The sequence below is a fragment of the Neolamprologus multifasciatus genome, chromosome 14 (assembly GCF_963576455.1).
Source record: "Neolamprologus multifasciatus chromosome 14, fNeoMul1.2, whole genome shotgun sequence".
Lineage (NCBI taxonomy): Eukaryota > Metazoa > Chordata > Actinopteri > Cichliformes > Cichlidae > Neolamprologus > Neolamprologus multifasciatus.
The window spans coordinates 19,957,144-19,979,220 of NC_140452.1; the positions used below are offsets into that span (position 1 = coordinate 19,957,144).

Consider the following 22,077-nt stretch of genomic DNA (forward strand, 5'->3'; position numbering starts at 1 on the left):
ATTTCTCAGAATGTCAAGTTGATAAAGAAATTATATTATAACTTAATTTCTGGTACTTTTTGGATCCATTCTTTGTCTAAAATAACCGGAAATGGATAGTTGACATTAAAAAGCAGCATCCCGGCTGTAGCTCATTGGATGCATTTTACTTGCCATGCTGAGAGTCCTCAGGATGGAGATGCTCTAATTGAATGTTTTCTGTGTTTGCTATGAAAGGCTGTATTGTAGAGAGAGACAGCAACATGCCGCTGCACTGTGATTAATCTTACATTGCCTGTTTCAGCTGATTCAGAGATGACTCAACAGACTGACACACGCCTGCTTTCTTTTCTTTCTTTCTTTTTTTTTTTTTGGGCGGGGGGGCTACAAGAACCATTCTAAAAACACAAGTTGTATTACCTACCCACAGTTTTTTAATCGGATAACATTTCTTTGATAGCAGATAGCCAAAACAAAAAAGGAAAGGCAGGACAGGGAATACGTGGTGATACCTTTTCTTCCGCAGTCTTCTGTTTATATATTCTTGTAGGCCAGTGAATATCCCTAGGATAGGCTGTTTCCCTTAGTGACAAATTATTTTTGAAATGATCTTGCTTTTCTCGGGCTAAATTGCTTTAATGAGCATAATGTCCTTGAATGAATATTTTATGATCTTCAACCTGAGAAGATGATTAGCGGGAGGAAAAATAATGTGTCATCCGCACATTAAAAGTCTTGTGAGTTCAGAGAAGTTGCTCATTGATTAGAAAAGTTTGCCATTTGTTGTATTAGGCCTCATAACTTCAAGTGTTTTGGCAGAGTAGCATATTCAGCCACCTTCCTTCCTTTCCCAGTGCTCGAGGACAGCAGACAGCATAGCGTGAAGAAATGTCTATCCCCCCGGCCTTCATGTCAGGAATCCTGATGAGGTTTATTGGGGCAGAAAGGGCACAGTTTTCCCCCTGAGGCTGTAGCTTGAGCTCCAAAGCTATTGGTCTTGTCTCTCCAGTACACACCACACCTCCCTTCTTGTCTCCCTCACTCTCTCTGTCTCATACACTTACTTAATCCTTCTTTCTGTAAATCCATATTTCAGTGTACACAGCACCACATGGTAACACTGCTTAGGTCACATATTGAAAGTGACATCATTGCATTTGACATGAGGTTAGGGTGAAGTGCAGACAGTGGTTTAAAAAGAGAAAATGATGGTGTGGGTGTAGAGAACCTCTTTGTCATTGGCAGGGAAGCATAGGGAGTGACGTCAAGCAGACTGTGGGTTTTTTTGTGTGTGTGCACCAAAATTGTGTGACTCAGGTATGTAGATTAGATAACAGGCAGTGTCTTCATGTTCTCTCTTATTGGCCAGCTGCAGGCATGAATCAGACTGTTCAAGTGACTGTATTATTACACAGTGGAGATGAAATCTTACTTCTAAGGAGGTGAGGTGGAAAAAAAGCAGATTTTGCTAGTTCCATAAAGTACTTGGCTGGCCAGTGGCATAATGTAGTACTGATATCCAGCTGAGGACATGATGCCATCACCACAGACCTGCAGTCCAGCTCTGCCAAATTTTCCAAAGAAATCTACCATCTCAGGGTGTGTAGCTGTGTGATGGTGTACACTTCAACTCCTGGAATTGACACACCTCAGTCTGATCTCTGCAGGCAACTCCCAAAGTGTCCAGTCCTACACTAGTAACAGACAGGCACCACCCCTTTTAGCCCCAACAACACCTGGCTGTGCTGTGAACTGTATTGCTCTGCTTCTGGTAGGGGACTTGCATTACTGCAACTTCCTTTAATGCAAGTTACAACAGCAGCTTTGTATGACCAGAGATAGTAAAGGTAATGCTTGGTTTATGAAGCCAACTGTGTTTCCTAACTTGATGCATCCTGCCAGATCTTACCCTGAGTTTGAAATGTTTTATTTTTCTCTGTTGGCATACAAAACACATTATAATGCACATCTGAGATAAACTTTAATAATCTCCCTAGGTCTGCTTAGATTAATTCTAAGAGGAACCGAGAGTAATCCGAAGTATTTCCTCCGAATCTTGCAGTACTTTGCCTAGTTCCTTATATACTGTTTCCCTTCCTCTTTAGTGTGGGAGAACTGTGCACAGAAATGGCTGTGCATCAGAGCTCCCTTAGAGCTGTTTGTCCTCCCTCTTTTTCCTCTCTCCACGGGCTGGTCTGGTCCCGGCCTCTCTTGCTGCCACTGTTGCTGCAGTTGGCCCAGCTCTGCCACAGTTTTCCATCAAAACACCAAACCTCAATGGAGCATTCAAGCCCAGGCCCGCTCCAGTGCTGCCCCTCCCTCCTATCCCACCCTGTTCTGACTCTGCCTTCTTTCTCCCTTTCTCACTCACTGCACAGTTAAGGGCCCCGTCCAGGAAGAGGTTCCTCACTTAGACTTTATATAACTGGATCTGAAGTATTGAATGAAGTGTGAGTGTTGTCTGTGAGATTTCATAGGGGGGAAGCAAGTTGGTTTTGTAGCTTCTCTTAGATCTACATGTAAGCTGTGATCTAAAACTGTTCTAACAAAACCACAATGTAGAAGAATTAAGTTGTTGTCAGTTGTTGTAACAGGATTCACATGGTCCAAGATGGGGGGGGGGGGTTTATTACTAAAAGGCTGTTTAGAGTGTTGCATCAGTGTGCAACTTCTGCAAGCAGACTCAGAAGGTGTTTTGTTTAATACTTAAACAGAACCGCATATTTTCTGTTCATATCATGCTGTTCTTTGTATGTTTTTGTACTGCAACCAGTGATTATTAACACTCAACCCGTGGTTATTAACACAAGAGTCTCTTATACTCTTGTTTGTTCTAGCAAATCCAAAAAAAAGAAAAATGCTTTACTTGTTTTATACAGTCCCTGAAACCTGACATAAACTATTAATGGAGACTTGATAAGAATTAAAACTTTGCATAGTTTTCGTAGTTTTATCAGGGGAGGAGGGGGCGTGGCGATTATACACTGCTGATCGGCAAAAGAGTATGTACTGTGAAGTTATAGGCTTTAGTGTATGTCAGTAATACTTTTCACTACAAACTATGAAGTGAGACCCTATAGTATGAACAGACTTGCAGGCTTTGCAGTCACTGCAGTCAGAATCTATCAGAATCTATGCCACAGCAACCAGCTCTTATCAGAATTCACTTATTCACAACTACTCTTTTTCCTTTTCATTGTTTAACTCCAGCTAGTACAGATATTGTTAGACAAACCTGAATTGTAAGCCTGAAACACTCCCAGTGCAGCCAATTAAGATACTTAACTATCCACGTGGCCATGACAATTACTTTTCTTGGATAGTAACCCTTGGGTTAGTGTTATGAATGCATGCTGTTGTTGTAAATTGACAAACCAAGGTAGCATTGTTTTTGGACCAAAATCCACGTTCCACTTAATACCACTTTTCAGATGATGGATGATGATGTGCGATCGCTAGCGAGCTATGTTAGCATAACAAACACAGTGAAGCTGGAGGATGAACACTAACATTTTTCCACTCGATAAAAGTTAACTTGAGGGTTCCCAATGGCTATGGACAAATGCAATCTCATGGTAGGATGCTGTAAATGGACCAAACCTCAGTCAGGAGAACAACTGAGATAACCCCTCCACAATACAAGGTTAGTCATTAATATACTGCAACAACATGGGAATAGAGCAGCTGCGAGAGAATTCAATATTAATGAATCAATGGTTCAGAAGTGGAGGAAATAAGAAGAATAAGTTGAGTAAAGTTTAACTTATCTTACTGTTTTGTTTCGCTTAATATGCCTTATAATCCGGTGTGCCTTATGTATGAAAACAGACCCGTTCATCAACAGTGCGCCTTATAATCTGGTGCGCCTTATGGTCCGAGAAATACGGAATATTTAGTTTCTGAACAGTATGTAGAATGAAAAGTATTTCTTTTAAACTCTGTCTTTAGTTACTGGTGTAATTGTAATTTAAAATGGGGGGGGGGGGGGGGGTGTTTATGGGAACCCCAAAAACTGTTATTTTTATTGGTGCTAAAATGTTTTTATGTGATATTTCCTATCTACAATTGGCATGATGTCTAACAGGGTAGAGCAGGGCAAAATACTGAAATGCAATTATTATAAAAAATTGTCACACTCTATTCTGTTTGTCTTACAGGTATAATAGAACTGTGTATTTATCAGTCCTTTTTGCTTGAGACAAAACCAAAATGAGACTTTTAAGCCTTTGTTTGTCATTCTGTTGTTACATGTATCGGGTATGATGACTTGTCGTCAGCTATCTAAGTGTTGTAGAAATATGGTTCGTCTTACCCATCTTTAAATTTCTTATTTTAAGCTGAGGACACTTGCACCCACATTGAAACTTTGCAGCTTCAAATTGGCTGTCACCAATTTAGTCTTAGACAACAGTCACAGTAGCTCACAGTAGCTTGCCAGTGCCAAAAGATTTTACAAAAAACAGTATTTCTGTTATGTGTGTTGTTTTTTTTTCTTTTCTTTTTTTTTTTAAACATGCAGTTAACAAACCATTATGTAGAGGCATAGAAAAACACATGGGGAATGAGTTATGACTAAAGTAAATAACCATTACTTCAAAGATGGATTAGCAGTTGTTATGTGTATATATTGGATTTGTTCCTTCAGCTTGAATTGCATAGTTTGTTTGTGGGTTGTTTTTTTTTAAACAACCTTTTGACTGTTAGTTTGGGCTAATATGATGAAGCCCCTATCTGTCATTGTCTCATGTCAACTGTACCTGTCCAAAAAAAAGTTTTGGAAAACTTTTATTAATGCATGTTAAACTTCTTTTCTGCATAGGCAATGTTTCCCAAACTTACAGACACATTTACTGTTGAAAACTGATTCCAGTTCATAATATATACACAGTAAGCCGCTATATGCAAATAGACTTACAAACACTATTCTTACAGTAAAAGTAGATATGCCACAAAACACATTTAAAGCTGTAATAAATATCATCACTGCACATGCCTCGATGCTACAACTCTGTTTATGCAAAAAAAAAAGTTTCTTCTTTTTGGCTGCTACAAATCAGATGATTGGCTCATCCTAGGAGGGATCAAACAAGTATTATCTTTGATTCGGTCAAAAATGTATATTCATTATTCCTTTAGTGTCATGTTTCTCGCTTATAATTTGTGATGTCACACAGCAAATTACCAGACAGCTTTTACATTCAGCAGTTATTTAGAAGCACTGTTTCCATAGCAGGCCGGTCTCACTCTCAGCGGGACTGTGCTGTAGTTTTGCTGTGATGCCCGGGCATCGTTGTTATTCCTTTTCTTTCAGTTTTTTTCCCCCTCTGCACTGGTTGAGTGCCAAAACCAATGTGACAACAGTGCTCACGTCCACCCAGGCGGAAAGTTGTCCTTTAGATGGAAAGTTTTTATTTTTTATTTTTAATTTAGCCTGTGTCTATTTTTATGATAACTTTGGAAGCATTCGTTTGTAAATGACAGAACCCAGACCTTTAAATGGTTAGTTGTAGATTTGCTTGCCAGAGGCAACTAGGGATGTTTAACAGTCGAGCTCTGAAGTGGTGTGTTTTCACAAACTTGAACCAAAAGTGTGGCAGCTTCAGGATTCTGCGCAGCGGGATATTTCTTGATTTAGGAATAGTACCTATAATTTAAAGAATATTAGTTTGTTTGATATCCTTAAACTTACATAGTGATCCCCCATTTTGTGTAGCATATAGCACATACGAAGTTTTGTTGTCTCTTTTAAAACTTGCTGTGCCACCACTTCCTTTTACCACTTCTCTCTTGTTTGTACTATTTCTTGCATATTTTTCATAACTACCTTTGTCCTTCTTCTCAGTCTTTATATGTATTTTATAGGCACGTGATTTCATGCTAGGTGTTTCTCTTATTTCTTCTAGAGACTGTGCTGGCTCTGACTCATGTCTTTTTTTAGGACGTAAAATGATGTTGCCCTTCTGAACAAAAGTTTTTTCAGTTCCCTTCAAAAGTTTTACCAAGTGCAAGACCTCATGAAGAGGAACCACAGCATTATTTCAAAAGGCACTATTATAAGCATAATTCAGCACAGTCATGTCTACGGTCACTGTAGACAGCTTGATGTGTCATCCATCCTCTTGGTTTCCCTGTCATGCTTTCATTTGCTCCTATACGATCAACCAAAAACATGTGCCTACTCATTTTTGCCGTCTCTGAGCTTGTGCATTTGCATGTAGCATTTCACAGTGTGTGTATTTGCGTGCTGACTTTTCCATCCTTCCAATTCAGAGGTTTCTTAGGGAATGGGTTACTTAAAACTAGTTTTTTTTCCCCCTGCTGTAAGCTCTGGAACTTATTACAGTCTGAGGCATTTTCATAAATGGGCCATTCAGCTTCCCCTGCATGGCCCTGAATGAGACAGTGTCACAAGGAGAAAGGGAGTTAATGTGGCTAGTAAGTCATGACACCTCCTTTTTACCGAACAGTATTATTTTAGAGTGAGTAGTTATTTGTATTCATATACTGTGCATTTTCCCTTGTTTTTCTCTTTTTACATTTTCACAAGCATTTAGTGTAGCATACAGCACATATGTACAAGCCTGAATAAAGACTTTGGGGTATTACAGCAAAGTGTGAAAATGGATTTCACTGCTGTGTGATTATTTCCACAGTGAGACACCAATCTTTTCCATCTTTTCCACTTCTTTGCAGTTAAAAATAATAAAATGTAAAATGGCAAATTATGGCTCAGTCTTTCTGGAGAAAAATCAGTAGTACTGACTGTTTGGACCCCAACTTGGAGTGCTGACGGGTGTTGCAGTGACACTCATATAATCAACTCCAACACAAAGGGTCACAACATCTGTGACCCTTTGCCACGTTGCGTTGGAATAGATTGTCTTTGATTCTCTTTAATCACTTTAAGGCTAAAAACACATTTTTGGCATGTATATCTTATCTTTGAGTACTGGAGTAAAATTTGGTTTAGAAACTGTACAAAGTGCAAGGTCCAGCCGACTCTTGCCTTGGGTGACTCTGTTAAGGCTGTCTCTTAAACATGAGAATGACCACCTACAGCTGCTGTTAACAGTGTAGCATTTCTTTAAATTGTCTAGCCTATACATTTTCTTTCATGCTTTGTCTGCCAAAGAAAAAAGGCAGATCTCGAGTATCCTGGAAAACATTGCATTTTCCAATATGGTGCTGACTATATCCCCTAATTATTTCATCACTGCTGCACTCTGTGGAAATGAGCATGCCACTTCGAAGGCCCTGTGTATGATTACGATATGATTATTACAGTGAAGCTATGATGTCTGAAGAACTAGATTACAGCACATGCACACAGATGAGATCTGAGAGGCAGAGGACATTTGACCTGGAAAACGCTTTAATCTGCAGCTGAAGAACTCCCATGTTTGATCGGGATTATCATGTTTACTACTATATGGGTCTCATGAGAAACTGTCAGCACGACATCTTGTTTTTCGTTTTTTAACTCTCCAAATAGGAATAAGCAGCCCAGCTTTTGTGCTCTACATTATATTAGTAGTCTGCCAGCAGATTTCTGTAGGATGCTAACTGTTATTCTGTTTTATCTTGCAGGTTTCCCAAGAAAGCAAACAGGTAAGAATCTTTATCTTATTGGATTGCTGACACTTACACCCTTATGAATAGGGAATCCTGTGGTAACACAGACATAACACACCACCCAGACATGTACAGAGCTCTGCATGAGGGAAATGAGGCAGATTTTACTAGGCCTGGTGTGCTGTAATACAGAAGTCTTTAGAGTGTGGACCAACCCCCCCCCCCCCCCCCCCCCCCCCCACACACACACACACACACACATACACACACACAGTGCCGGACAAAGGGGTCCCTCTTTTAAGGGCGGCCCATCGCTGCCTTTCACTGTGAATAGAACAGTGGCCTTTCACAGTTGAGGCCAGTATAGGCAGAGGCAGCCATACATAGCCTCCCGAGGTTCAAGCCGGAGTCTGGCCTTGTGGTATCTCCACTGAGAAGCGTCCTTTCTCTGGCCTTGCTCTTTGGGCACTCAGGAGAGCGCCTCCACTTCCTCTCAGCGTGTCACATTATACAGTAGACACACTCGGCATGATTCATACGCTAGGAGGTCCTCCTGCATTTTATTCTCAAGAATAAAAAGGACAGTAGTGCTGCGGTTACTCCGTGTCTTTACTTGCATGAAAGCCAGGCTTATTCTGTAGCAGTAATGTAAGATATGCATACATTATAGTGACCTTTTCAGTAAAAACAATGCAATGTGTAAAAGTCTGCATTGTTGTATGTGATTGCTCTTACTGGACAAATGCTGGTCTTGTACTGTTCTACCACTTGGTTTACCTTTTACTCATCTGTTCCCCTTTTTATAGAACCAGCAGCATTCTCAGTAAAGACCACCCCCCAGACAAGAAACCCAAAAGTGAAAGAAATTCCCTTCCCTCCAATGAGTTTGACCCTACAGGTAACTTTGTACTTTCATTTCTATGCTTGAATGTGGTTTTCCTACTCGCTCTGCTTCGGTCCGTGACAGTGCGTGTTTCCATCTCTTCCTTCGGTCTTTGAATGCCTCACCGACTGCCTCACATGTTTCTGTCTGACAGTCTCCTTTTCTTTTTTTCTCTCCAACACTCACACTCACAAATTGTCTCATAGAACAAATGTGCTCATGATGATTTCCTCAAGGCATGTTTGTATCTTGCTCTATGCTTTGTGCTTGATTATTGCATAAGTTTAAAATGACAGCTTTACATCAGTCTTCACATGTGTGGTCTGATCTATGATAACTGTTTGTTTGTCATTGGATGAAAAGAATTTATTATTAGTAGGAGTTTGAATCATCTTTTTGGGAGTTAATTCAGTTAACAGACAGTATAATGTGTCTTTAATGGTTACGTTGACATTACAGCTTTACAAGTGTTTGTCAGAAAGCTTACGTTTCATTACATGTTGCCAGTGTTAACCCAATAAGCAGAGAACTGTTTGATTAATGGAGTGAAAAATCAGTAGCTCTGTGTGTGTATTATGTTCATGTGTCTCACAGTTTTACATAAATAAGTGGGTTTTGTATGCTTGAGTGGTTGGGTGGTCTCATGTGTGCATGCATACTTGAAGGGCACAAAAAGCCACTGAGCTTATTATGCACTCCAGTTTCCAGTTTATTGCAGGGTGAAATTGTTATGTTTCAGAGACAGACTCGTCTGATATGGTGACAGTCCCTGTGGTATTTGTCAGCAGTCAGTTGAGTGTGATTCGAGATATGACTGAAGCTTCTGTATTCACAACAAAAAAAGAAAATCCTCGGCACCACATAGTGGCTTATCTGTGAATGATGCAACAAAACACAGACAAGATGAGTTCTCTCAGTTAAGACATGCGCTTTGCTGCTTGTCTTTGTCTGGCATCAGACTAAAATCTTCTTGCATACATTTCTTTGATGTTTAGCTATGTAGCGATTAAACAAAATGTACCAAATCCAGCAAGACGCACTTCATTCTTAAATGTACTTTTTGTACATCTTTATTTTCTGCTAGTGTTACATTTATGTCCTGAAATTTTGCATGTCTGCATGTTCTGTATCGCAGCTTGTACTTTTGTTATTTGCTTGCAAGATGCATGAACTCTAATAATCTTTTCCTAGATTTTCTCCATATGTGCCTTTTTTCTCTAATTTCAAAGTGGTTTGGGTTTATTAAGGATATACAGAAGTAGGCAGACACTGTAGATATTTATTAAAACTGACTTTTTAGATCATTGTTTCCCACAAAAACTGATTATTTGTTTAAAAGAAAAGTCAGCCTCCTTATTTTAATTGGTGGCCTAAGAAAAGTTTCTCTTTTGTTGATGGAAACTTGATTTTGGAATTATTTTTAGCATCATCCCCTTTGCCACAACTTATAAAACCACCCTCTGCGGTGGGGAGACACACCCAAAATTGCATGCAATTTCACTAGCTGCTTATTCATCACGATAAAACTGGAGGCAAAATTGAATATACCAGACCTAAATGAATTCTAGGTTTAAGTGTACAGCTACACTTTTATGGCCATTGTGTTATTAGCGCAGAATTTTTATTAAAGAAGCCAGATGCAATCTTGGACTTTTGTAACCTTCTTTATTTTCAGGACTATTTCTATGTTTAATATAAAATCAGACTTGAGCTTATCATTTTAATGCGTTTTTCAGTTTTGAAAGCGTGTGGCCCCTATAATTACATTTGCAGTAAGTATCTATAGATATGTGGGTAGTTAAAAATAAAAAGGTACTAAAAAAACAAGCTAGTTAATCTTCAGCTACTTTCACTTTTTTCAGTACCTATTCAAATCATTTTTATTTATTTATTTATTTTTTTTGTTAAACTGCCGATTTGTGCGTTTAATTTTTCATCTCCCATGTTTATTTCTCCCTCATGATTTTCTCTTTCCTGTTTTGTGTTTCCTTTCCTTGTGTTGTTTCTTTATGTGTATGTGAATGTGTGCTGTCTGCTCTGCGTTCTGTGTGGTGGGGGCTGTGAGCAGAAGCTCTGGTGGTACAGAAGAGTGGCAGCAGCAGTGTGCTACCAGAGGGGAAGCCTGAGTCCTGTGGTAAGAAGCTCCTGCTTGAATGGCTGGTGTGGCAGCTGCATTTGTACATGCTTCCTGGTGTGAGATTGCCTATAGATGTTTTACTTATGTGACCAGGCTGGCTGATATTAAAATAAACTGTCCTCATAATCACTGCCAAGACATCAGCTCAACTGGGATACATTCAACTCCTTGTTTATCTGCTCTTTTAAAAATGGAAATCAGTATAGCATTTATTAAGAGATGGGCAGCCAACACATATTTTTTACAGTGATTATTTATTTATTTTGTTTTATTTTATGATCAGTACAATAGCTTCTAGTAGTCAACCTTTTTGTGAACATTTGGTATGTAGTTTTTTTGTACTTTTCAAATGAATGAGCTAATTTAAGTATAGGATCTGCCTACATGATTACAAGGACCAAACATTGGATTTAGTGATATGTTAATTAGAATCTATGTAAACAAAGCCACTTGGGTGTCCCTCTGGTCTTTTTAAACCCATTCGACTTTGCTTTCATGCTTGTTACTTCATCTACACTGACACGAGTACATTTACAGACAGAGACACGTGGTCACTGAAGCCAACTGACTGCATGTGGCTTGCCTCACATGCAATGAATTGACAAAACAAATTCTTAAAGCAGCTGTCAGAAATGCCAGTTTGAGCTGAGATAGTCTAAACTCTCCGAAGGGTACAGTTGACAAAGGTAAACCCTTATTATCATATGCAACAAAGCTTTGGCGTGTTTGTTCACTTTGAAACAAACAGATCTTTGTCTCTTATCTTTTTCTGGTCTGGTGCAACTTTAGGGTTTTTTATTGTTTTGTTTTTTTTGACAACAAAAAAAGTCAGTGAGAACTGAAAGTCTTAAAACTCCAGCTTTTAATGAAATGAAATTGTTCTGCCTTTTTAATGCTCTGGGCTGTTACTTGGGTTCCTTTTGTGTTACTGTGGTGATGATACAATACAGAAGGTCACCTTATTCTCTAGTGTAAGTTTCGTATCATTGGTGGGTGCTGATTACATTAAAGTTGAATCTCTGAATTATACATTAGCTGGTTTATAAATACCAAAGAATTTTAAATGCTTTAAAGCATAGAGAGAGAGAGAGAGAGAGAGAGAGATAAGCATCTAGAGGCAAATTCACACCAGCTCTTGAATTCATATGGCTTCATCTGCTTCCTTGACACCCATGCCCTCTCCTCCTCCCTTCCTCCTTGCTCCTTCATCTATACCTAACCCTCGCTCTCTACACCCTTCCCCCCCAACCCAGAGCTTTTGGCTCCTCTAACCTCTCTCCACATATTAGCTGCTGTTCCTTCTATTCTCCAAGCCCCAACGTACCTATCGATTGACTTACCTCTCTTTTGATGACAAGAAACCACTGGATACCTTTCTCAGTCTTTAAAATGTTGAAATGACAATTTAAGAGAGTTTGTTGTAGTTATAGTCTTCTCGTTTTGTTGTTTTTTTTTTTTTGTTTGTTTGTTTAAATAATATGAGACTACAATTATGTATTTAAGCATTTGTGTACTTTGCGTAATGTTTTCTTTTATGTCTTGTGACGAAGTGCTGGCCAGATAAAAGATAACCTTCCCCTTGCGTTTCTTCTAAATCGCTCCACAAAGAACCTGAAAAGTAACGTTCCTCTTTCTAACCTGTGAGATAACATCTACTTAAACAGAGTCGTCAGATCAGTTTCTGAAATGACCTCACACGTAACCTGTTTCCAAGGAAAGGTGCGACCCTGTGTAAAATGTAAATAAAAACAGAATGCAGTGATTTGAAACTCATTTTCAACAATTCTGGGAAACGGGTGGATGTCTGCTTGTTTTGCAGACATGTATTAAGCATAGTCCTAACTAAAGGATAATTCAGTGACCCTGAGGTGTGGAAGCTCATACTTAATGAAAAATAGTGCAAAGACAAAATGTTATATGTTGAAACTGTTGTTTTGTAAATAAAGATATGAGTAAATTTGAAGCTTATAGTACAGAGGACATTTTTTTTAAACACACATCTCTAAGCATTTGTAAACTGAGACGACTGATTGCTTCTTTTTTTTTTTTTAAAAGCGAAACATTTTCCGTGCATGTTGGGGCTGTATAAAAGACCAGTTTAATATCCAGATTCTTTTCTTAGCAGGTCATGAGCCTAAAGTGTTTCTAAGTAACTTAAATGTATTTTTTTTAAACCCAGTTTACCTAGCTTCTGTTATTGCTGTACCAGGCCTTTGGAAACTTTAACTAACACTGTATTTAAATTATTTATTTATTTTAAAAAAAACAATCATGGTTGTACCTTTTATAAATGTCATGTTTTGTCTTTGTACTGTTTAATTTAAATTAAATTATTAATGATGGTTCCAACTTTTTTTGCATGGGGTTCTGTATTATAAATAGGTATTTTTATTTGTTTGTTGTCTACCCAGTCTTGATGATGGTTATGATAGTAATAATAATGAGAAGGACCCTTTGTTGTCATTGTCTATTAGAAAGTGCAAGACATTAGATAAAACATTTTAAAAGAATTGAAGCGTGTAAAATAAATAAATCTGGCATTGAAAATAATTAAAGTGTAAAGGACAGACATAGACGTCTGTATAGAGAATAGGTATTTTGCTCCTTTATTTACAGCAGTTGTGGGTTTTGAAGGCATAAGGGAAGACACTGTTTTAACTCTGTTTGTCTGGATGGTTGTCCACCTGTACTGCCTGCCTGAGGGCAGAAGGTTGAACAAGTGCTGTCCAGAGTGGGGAGGGTCTTTCATTATTTTCTTTGCCCTGCTGAGACAGCGATTGCTGGAGATGTCCTCTAGGGAAGACATTGGGCAGCCGATGGCTCGCTGGATGGTGTTGATAACCCTTTGCACAGCTTTCCTGTCTGCTGCCGAGCAGCTAGTGTACTACACTATGATGCAGTACATCAGTACATTGTCGATGGCAAAGCAGTAAAAGGCTACCAACAGCTTTTCCTCTGTGTGATTCCTCTGCAGCGCACTCAGGAAATGTTGTCTCTGGTGGTCTTTTTTTAACTGTCGCTGTTATGTTGGGAGACCAAGAGAGATCCTCCGCGATGTTCCTATTAAATTAAAGAAGGAAACCCTTTTGATGCAGTCTATATTGATCTAGCGAGCAGCAGGGATGGGTCCACGCTGCGCCTCCTGTAATCAGTCATCATCCCCCTGGTTTTTTGATGCTGAGTGCCAGATTATTAGCAGAGTAACACCCAGACAGCGTCTACACTCCATCTCTGTACACTAACTTGTTGCTTCCAGGTACAAGTCAACTCACAGTAGTGTTTTCAGCAAACTGTATTAACTGTGCATAGTTTGTGTTCTGGGCAACTATAAATTCGTGTTTCAGGATAATATTTTTCCAAGTCTATGATGTGTTATGCATTTACACAGTAAAAGCCTTATTGGTCATATTTCATATCCACACTGGCTTCAAAGATGTCCTGTCTTGGGACTGTTTCAGGGAAAGTAATGGGGCACAAAATCCCTTCATCCAAGTATGGATAATACATTTTTAAAGGCCAGTGTTGGGAAGGTTACTTTTAAAATGTATTCCATTACAGAATACATGCCCCAAAATGTATTCTGTAACGTATTCCGTTACGTTACTCAATGAGAGTAACGTATTCTGAATACTTTGGATTACTTAATATATTATCATGCTGTTTACAACTACATGAATGTACTATTGCTGTGATTTATTACTGTTACTGAAGGTCCGCGGCTCCGAACCGTAGTAAAGGGACCTCTGGCTAATACGGTGGGTTCTGTGTCGGGCTCGTAGCCGAAAACTAGCTTTACTTTGTTGTCTGGGTCAACTTTGCTAGCGAGAGACAGAGAGAGGCGTTGAAAGGCTGCTCCAAAGGAACTTATTGTTTTTGGAGGAAAACACGAACACGGTGTACAGTCGAGTCTTAATAGCTTACTTACAACTGGGCTTAGGCACTCTTCTTGGCTGCAGTGGTTATTATTATATTTACATGCTTCCAGCTCCTGTTTTTGCTCAATGACAGCTCGTACTTTTCCTTTTTCTCCCTCCCTCGCTCACAGACACATAACGTGTATGGCAGTCCATTCTCCCTGCAGCACGGACTACACTGCCTATGACGCTACATTATTTAGAGCTATAACGATAGCATTCTGCCTATTAGCTTAGCACAACAACAACAGGCGCTCTCTCACCCAGGAAACACGCAGAGAGAGAACGTCACCCTGTAACCATGGCAACCGTAATGCTGCCGCCTGGAACAACAGAACGTAGCTGTCAAACAAAACCCAAACAGGCCTGACCCGCGACAATATGAAACAGGGAAGTACCGCCGTGTAATCCATTTATTTCAACAAAGTAACTGTATTCTAAATACCACCTTTTTAAACGGTAACTGTAACGGAATACAGTTACTCATATTTTGTATTTTAAATACGTAACGGCGGTACATGTATTCCGTTACTCCCCAACACGCGAGATCATTTTATATAGATTTATTATTATTGTTATGCATGGCCCGGCGATATGAGGCGCCAATAACACACAAACTACAGATCCCATAATGCAGCGCTGCAGCCTCCTTGCCGAACGCTAGGCTAGCTGGGAACATTCCTGCGTCAATCAAGTCAAACTTCTGTTATTGCAAAGCTAGCACCTCACAATGGCGAAGAGAAAAGTTGATTCTGAAAACAGAGCCTTTCATCACCGGTGGGAGACTGAATATATGTTTACAAACATTGCCAGTGTTCTGGGAATCCATCCTACCTGACAAACCATCCTACCCGTTGTTTCTACGCATGCGCACAACACGAAATTCAGTGGCGAACCGTCCTACCTTTGTGAATATGAGCTAGAAGCATAATTTTACAGCTAGAATTCAGTGGCAAATCATCTTACCTTTGTTAATGAGAGCTAGAAACATACTCTGATGGGTAAAATTACGTGTCAAACCGTCCTGGCTTTATGAATGTGAGCTACAAGCATACTCTGATGGGCAAAGTTAAGTGGCAAACCGTCATACCTACTTACATTTGTGCTGGAATTACTCTGTGACAGCAGAAATGTGCATAAACTACTTACGGTAGGACGTTTTGTCAGAAAACCGGTAAACCTGGGTATCTCATTAGTGGAGCTAATGTGGCTGTAATTAAGGAATTTAAGACGGCACTATGAGACAAAACATCAGGATAAGCTGAAAAACCTAAATGCAGAGCAGAAACTACAGAAAGTAGAAGAGCTAAAGAAGAATCTGACATTTCAGCAGACCTTTTTCACCAGAGCAAAATCACAAAGTGAAGCTGTTGTGAAAGCAAGTTTTATTGTAGCAGAGGAGATAGCCAAATCAGCCCAGCCATTTACCGAGGGAGAGTTTCTGAAGAGCTGCATGATGAAGGTGTGCGACGTCTTGTGTCCAGACAAAACACAGATTTTGGCAAATGTGAGCCTGAGCAGAAACGTATGTCAAAGTGTAGCTGACATAAAACTGCCCTGGGACAAACTTGTTGGACTTAAAACAGATGGAGCGTCGGTGTTGTGTGGGGAAAAAAAGTGGACTAATCGGCAGGATGCGAGTAAAGATGCAGGAGAACTGTACCGGTGAGTTAACAGCATCACTGCATCATACACCAGGAAACGCTGTGTGGTAAAGTCCTAAAAACGGAGCATGTAATGATCACCGTGACGCAAACCGTAAATTTTATCCGAACTAAAGGTTTAAATCACTGTCAATTTCAGTCTTTTATGTGGGAAATAGATTCAGAGTTTGCCGACATTCCTTATCATACAGAGGTCCGTTGGCTGAGTTGGGAAAAAATTCTCAATAGAGTTTGTGAGCTCAGCAAGGAAATCTGTCAGTTCATGGACATGGCATGTATGATGTGGTGAAGGCATTTCAAGTGAAGCTGTCACAAATGCACCAGTGCAACTTCCCTCACTTTCCCTGTTGCCAAGTAATGTTGAACCAAGTCAGCGCAACAGTGTTCCGTGTTCAGTGTTGGGAAGGTTACTTTTAAAATGTATTCCACTACAGATTACAGAATACATGCCCCAAAATGTATTTTGTAACGTATTCCGTTACATTACTCAATGAGAGTAACGTATTCTGAATACTTTGGATTACTTAATATATTATCATGCTGTTTACAACTACATGAATGTACTATTGCTGTGATTTATTACTATTACTGAAGGTCCGCAGCGCCGAACCATAGTAAAGAGACCTCTGGCTAATACGTCGGGTTCCGTGTCGGGCTTGTAGCCGAAAACTAGCTTTACTTTGTTGTCTGGGTCAACTTTTCTTGTGAGAGACAGAGAGCGGGGTCTAAAGGTTGCTCCAATGGAGCTTATTGTTTTTGGAGGAAAACACGAACACAGTGTACAGTTGAGTCTTAATAGCTTACTTACAACTGGGCTCGTCAGGCACTCTTCTTGGCTGCAGTGGTTATTATTATATTTACATGCTTCCAGCTCACGTTTCTGCTCGATGACAGCTCGTACTTTTCCTTTTTCTCCCTCCTCGCACTCACAGACACATAACGTGTATGGCAGTCCATTCTCCCTGCAGCATGGACTACACTGCCCATGATGCTACATTCTTTAGGGCTATGGCTATAGCATTCTGCCTATTAGCTTAGCACAACAACAAAAAGGCGCTCTCCCACCCAGGAAACACACAGTCGCAGAGAGAGCGCGTCATCCTGTAACCATGGCAACCGTAACGCTGCCGCCTGGAACAACAGAACATAGCTGTCAAACAAAACCCAAACAGTCCTGACCTGCGACAATATGAAACGGGAAAATACCGCCGTGTAATCCATTTATTTCAACAAAGTAACTGTATTCTAAATACCACCTTTTTAAATGGTAACTGTAACAGAATACAGTTACCCATATTTTGTATTTTAAATACGTAACAGCGGTACATGTATTCCGTTACTCCCCAACACTGTTTACAGTTGATGTGGAAACTGCACCTGTGCAGATTCAGATGGAGCTGCATTCTAATGGGACACTCAAGGGAAAGAATAGCCCACAGAGTTTATTAGTTCCATTCCTGAAGCAACGCCCCAGCTCCGTCTACATGCGGCTCGAACCTTGTATATGTTTTCATTTATTTTTTCTGGGGTTTGTGGCAGCATGTTCATATTTCTAACTTGCATAATTTTGACATAATTCAACATATCTAAACCAAATCTCTATTAAACATTTAAGAAGGCACCATGGAGCCATTATCTGTGGAGCCCACTGTTGTATTTTGACGTTTAAAAACAAAAAAGGAGAGCTTTCTAGTGACCTACCTCACACACAGACAGCTTCAGCTTTACGCTTTGGCAGAGGAAAAAGTGTAAAGTTTATAGTGACTGATTTTTATCACCTTCCCAGTGTGATTATTGTGGAATTCTGTCACCCTACATGCTAAGAGTGAACTAACTGGGTGAACTAAAAATTTACTTAACTTCCTGATCTTGTGAAAATCTTTCTCTTTCTGGTCTGTGTCACTTGCAGGTCTGGTCCAGCGATGTGTAATAATCCAGAAAGATGAAAATGGCTTTGGGCTCACTGTCAGTGGTGACAATCCAGTGTTTGTGCAGCTTGTCAAAGAAGGTAAGATTGACTCTCAAACTTAAAAGAGAAAAATGTTACCACATTGACCACCTTCGGTTTGAGCCTTCCGTGAGCTCCCGTTATTTTGTGCTTGTGTCGCCATGCAATGACATCAAACTATCACGTCAATTTGCCATGTTAGTTCGCCAATATGAGTGGTAATTGGTCCCCAGAAATCACCAACTCTGGCATTTATTTAAACTAGTGACGTTGTTGACTGTAAACTATTTCCTCTTTCTACAAGTTTCACTTGTAGTTGCAGCTTCTGCTTTATCCTGTTGTCTTGTTATGAGTTTGCCAAGATGTTTCTGTGACCCCGAGTAGTGTCTCACACTGTCTGTAGAGGATTATGTGGGCTTTTATCAGGTCACAGTAAACACTAGCAGGTCTGTACAGCAGTGGATGGAGACTGCAGAGGAGGGAACCAATCGAGACCTTTTTTCTTTTTTGCACTTTCATTAATGCTTGGGAGTGTCTTAACTATCACTGAATGGCTTCCCATTTTCTTTTTTTATGTTCCATGTGAATAATGTATCAGCATTTTAAACTGAAAAGCAAACAAAATGCAGCTATAGTGTCTTTAAATGTCATCCCAACGTGGTGAAACTGAAACATAGTTATAAGTCCCTTTTCCCCGCCTACTCCACAGTTGAGCAGACTGAGTTATATTCTTTGTTCCCTGACCCCGAGTTGAATTTCCTCACTACTACAAACCTGAAGACCTAAAGTCTATTTTCGGCTTGCAGAGTACTTGAACTGCACTCTGCTGACTTTAGTCAGACTTGCCTCTCATAATAACCTGTCTCATGTCTAAATCCCTTTGTTTGGGGTGGAGCTGTGAAACAGGTCCTTCTTGTAATATAACCACTGTTATGGTCTTTCAAAATAGTACTTGAAATAGTCACGTATTTATGGTCTGTCAAAAGACGTTTGGCATATTCACTGTGAAGAAATGTCATTGCTGCATCATGAAGAAGCATTTTTTGTGTTTCCTTCCTTATTTTCTATTATTCCACTTCCATTGCTTTTTCTCTCTCTTTTGGTTGTTAATTGCTTATTTCCCTTTGTGTTTACCAGATGGGGCTGCGATGCGAGCAGGTGTTCAGACAGGAGACAGGATCATCAAGGTATTCTGTTCCTCTGCCACCATGTCTTTACACTGAGAAAGTCACTGTTTTCTACTCCAAGGCCAATACCGAGGCTGCCACCTTCTGGCCACTCAGTATTTCTACTCGGTAAACTATTGGGAATAAAATGCAATGTCAGGCTGTGTATTTAGAATATGGCCACTATTGTCTTCCAGGTTAATGGGACCCATGTTGCACATTCTAACCACACAGAAGTGGTGAAACTCATTAAATGTAAGTTGTTCTTTCTGCATTTTCACAAAAGTTACATTTTAAAAATAAATCCTACAAAAAGGGACTAATTCTCGTCTTTATGTGTGTGTTCTAGCGGGCTCCTATGTGGCCCTCACAGTGTTGGGCCGGCCCCCCGGGCTCGCCCAGATACCTTTGCCCGAAGCAGAGCCAGACATGAGCTTATCCTCTCCAAACTCTCCAGCACCACAGCGCCCCTGCAGTCCTCAGGACAGCATCTTACCTATTCAACAACCATGGGTACTAAAGACATTAGTTACTTCTGTTGCCTTTTTGTTGCCTGTCCACTTTCCGCAAATTTGTCATGCTTCTTTATCTTATTCCCCTTGATCTGTCTGTGCCCCCCCCCTCCCCCCTTTATAGATGCTGTCACATTTGTGGTACATCTCTAAATCTCATCCGCTCAAATCTTCTCTGGGGCTAAATGTCTTCTATATAACTGACACTATCTCTGTTATATATAATAGAGAATTATATAACATATGTGAAACATGTGAATGTGTATATTTTACTATTATTAAATATTATTATTATTATTATTATTATTATTATTATTATTATTATTATTATTAAATTTTTAATTAATTTTAGAGAGAGCGAGAGAGCGCACATTCGCAGTTTTGCATCTTTTTCAGCTTCTCCTTTGGTTTTTATCCCCACAGGATGAGAAAGCTGACATCTTGGAGGTGAGCAAAGCAAACAAGTGCAAGGGCGTTAGAAAGAAGATTTGCCCTCTTTGATGCACAGCTGTGTTAAATTGAACTATTAAAACGAGTGGTGTTTTCTCTTTGGAAAATCAAAAGATCACTTGTACCAGAACATTCATACAGAGGAGTCAAGTAGTATGTGTATTGTTTATTTGAATACTGCAGTATATATTTTAATGCAGGAAGTAGTTTTCTTTACCTTTTGCATGGGAAACAAATGTCAACATATTTGACATTTTTCTATTTTCAAGCAAACTATAGTGACCTGCCATTACTATTCTTGTGTCGATTTCCCCCTTCTTGCCATTCAGGCCATGAAGGAGGAGTACAGCAGAAACCCCTCCCCTAAACTACTGAAAGACATCCAGGAAGCTGAAAAACACATTCCTCAGCTGCAGGGTCAGCTCCCCAAGGCCACTGGGACAACACAGGTAGTTACCATAACATGTCCAAAGACACGGGATATCTAGGGACAGGTATCTAACAACAGCATCCAGGGAGGTGTTGTGGGATTCTTTTTCTTCTTTGTAGAGCATTTAGAGATTGTGCCAGACAAACATTAATCCAAAGCCCATCAGAGGATTAGACTTTCTCTGTGGGAAGCCACTCTTTTGTGTCTGAGTGACGGCTTATTTTATAGTCATCACACGCTGAACATTGTGCTATGTGCATCAGCTAGTCTGCTACATTTAAATTTTTCAGTATTTATATTTTATGCAATTCCACTCTTGAAATGATTTATTGACTATTACCGGTGTATGTAGTTTATTTTGAAAAGCTGTTTGAACATGTCATAAAGAACATTGTAAATATTATTTGTTTATCATTAAAAATATATAAATCTTTATAATTATTTTTTTTAAAAAGTATTATTAAATCCTCAGGAGATTGTTCCAAGTGATGATGCAGATGAAGATGCATTTGTCCCCAAGGGAGAAAACAATGCAGACCTGTTCTGGACCAGGACCCCTGTAAGTAATCACATTTTTAAACATCACAATCTAAAAATCTCTCTCAATACCATATTTACATCAAATGTGTGTGTGTGTTCCTTCCCACTTTCAGATGTCTCGCATATTTGGGCCGTCATCTCCAGACAGCCAGTGTCCAAGAGAGTTCTCCTGCCCCAGCCCAAAGACCACACCCAGGAACAGCTACAACTCCTTCCACTCCCCAGAGACAGAGGACACCACTGATCTGGTAGCTTTGTGGAAATTATCTTCACACATATTATTTATTTACTCTGTCTTTCCTCTAACTGTTACAACCACACAATAAGGTCAAGAGGCTATGAATGTCCAAATGGGAGACACATATTGACCATACCTGACATCTCATCTACAGGACGCCCTTTCCCCTACCACAGTCAGCAGTCCCTCCTCGTCTCGACTTGTTTCGCAGATCATTGGAGCTGAGGATGACTATTTTGATTCAGACCAAGAGCAGGTATTTTTTGGGGACATTATCTCTTTTATTTATTTGCAAAACCCTACAATTTTACGGAAAGCCCAAATACAATTTCAAGTGACTTATAGGTTAAGATTAGAGGTAAACTGTTGTACTGACTGTTTTTCAGACAAACGGCCAGTGTAACAGCTTTAATAGTATTGAGCTGCTCAAGTCTCGCCCTGCCCACCTCGCAGCCTTTCTGTATCATGTCATCTCTCAGTTCGACCCTGCTCCTGTGGTAAGATTCATATTTGTTGATAGCTTTTATGCATTATTTACAGTTTGTACGTAACCTAGGCCCTTTGCTGTGAAGAAAGTTCACCCAGTCACACAAAGCCGGTTATCAATTTGCTAAGTTAACCCAGTGTTTGCTGTTCCAGGTATG

The 22,077-nt window shown here is 39.8% G+C and overlaps 1 protein-coding gene across 3 annotated transcripts in view; it reads left to right on the forward strand.

Moving 5' to 3' along the window:
* Positions 1-22,077, forward strand: part of arhgef12a (Rho guanine nucleotide exchange factor (GEF) 12a) — a 42,332-nt gene that overhangs the window by 7,394 nt on the left and 12,861 nt on the right. Inside the window, exons 3-15 of one of the 3 annotated variants that reach the window (XM_085184475.1) lie at positions 7,567-7,587; positions 8,358-8,449; positions 10,503-10,568; positions 18,059-18,157; positions 19,235-19,284; positions 19,461-19,518; positions 19,613-19,776; positions 20,199-20,222; positions 20,555-20,674; positions 21,128-21,214; positions 21,309-21,443; positions 21,588-21,689; positions 21,820-21,930. In XM_085184475.1, coding sequence (XP_085040601.1) covers positions 7,567-7,587; positions 8,358-8,449; positions 10,503-10,568; positions 18,059-18,157; positions 19,235-19,284; positions 19,461-19,518; positions 19,613-19,776; positions 20,199-20,222; positions 20,555-20,674; positions 21,128-21,214; positions 21,309-21,443; positions 21,588-21,689; positions 21,820-21,930 — 1,129 coding nt within the window. The remainder of the gene's footprint in view (positions 1-7,566; positions 7,588-8,357; positions 8,450-10,502; positions 10,569-18,058; positions 18,158-19,234; positions 19,285-19,460; positions 19,519-19,612; positions 19,777-20,198; positions 20,223-20,554; positions 20,675-21,127; positions 21,215-21,308; positions 21,444-21,587; positions 21,690-21,819; positions 21,931-22,077) is intronic. The other 2 variants (XM_085184478.1, XM_085184479.1) reach the window with 2 other exon arrangements.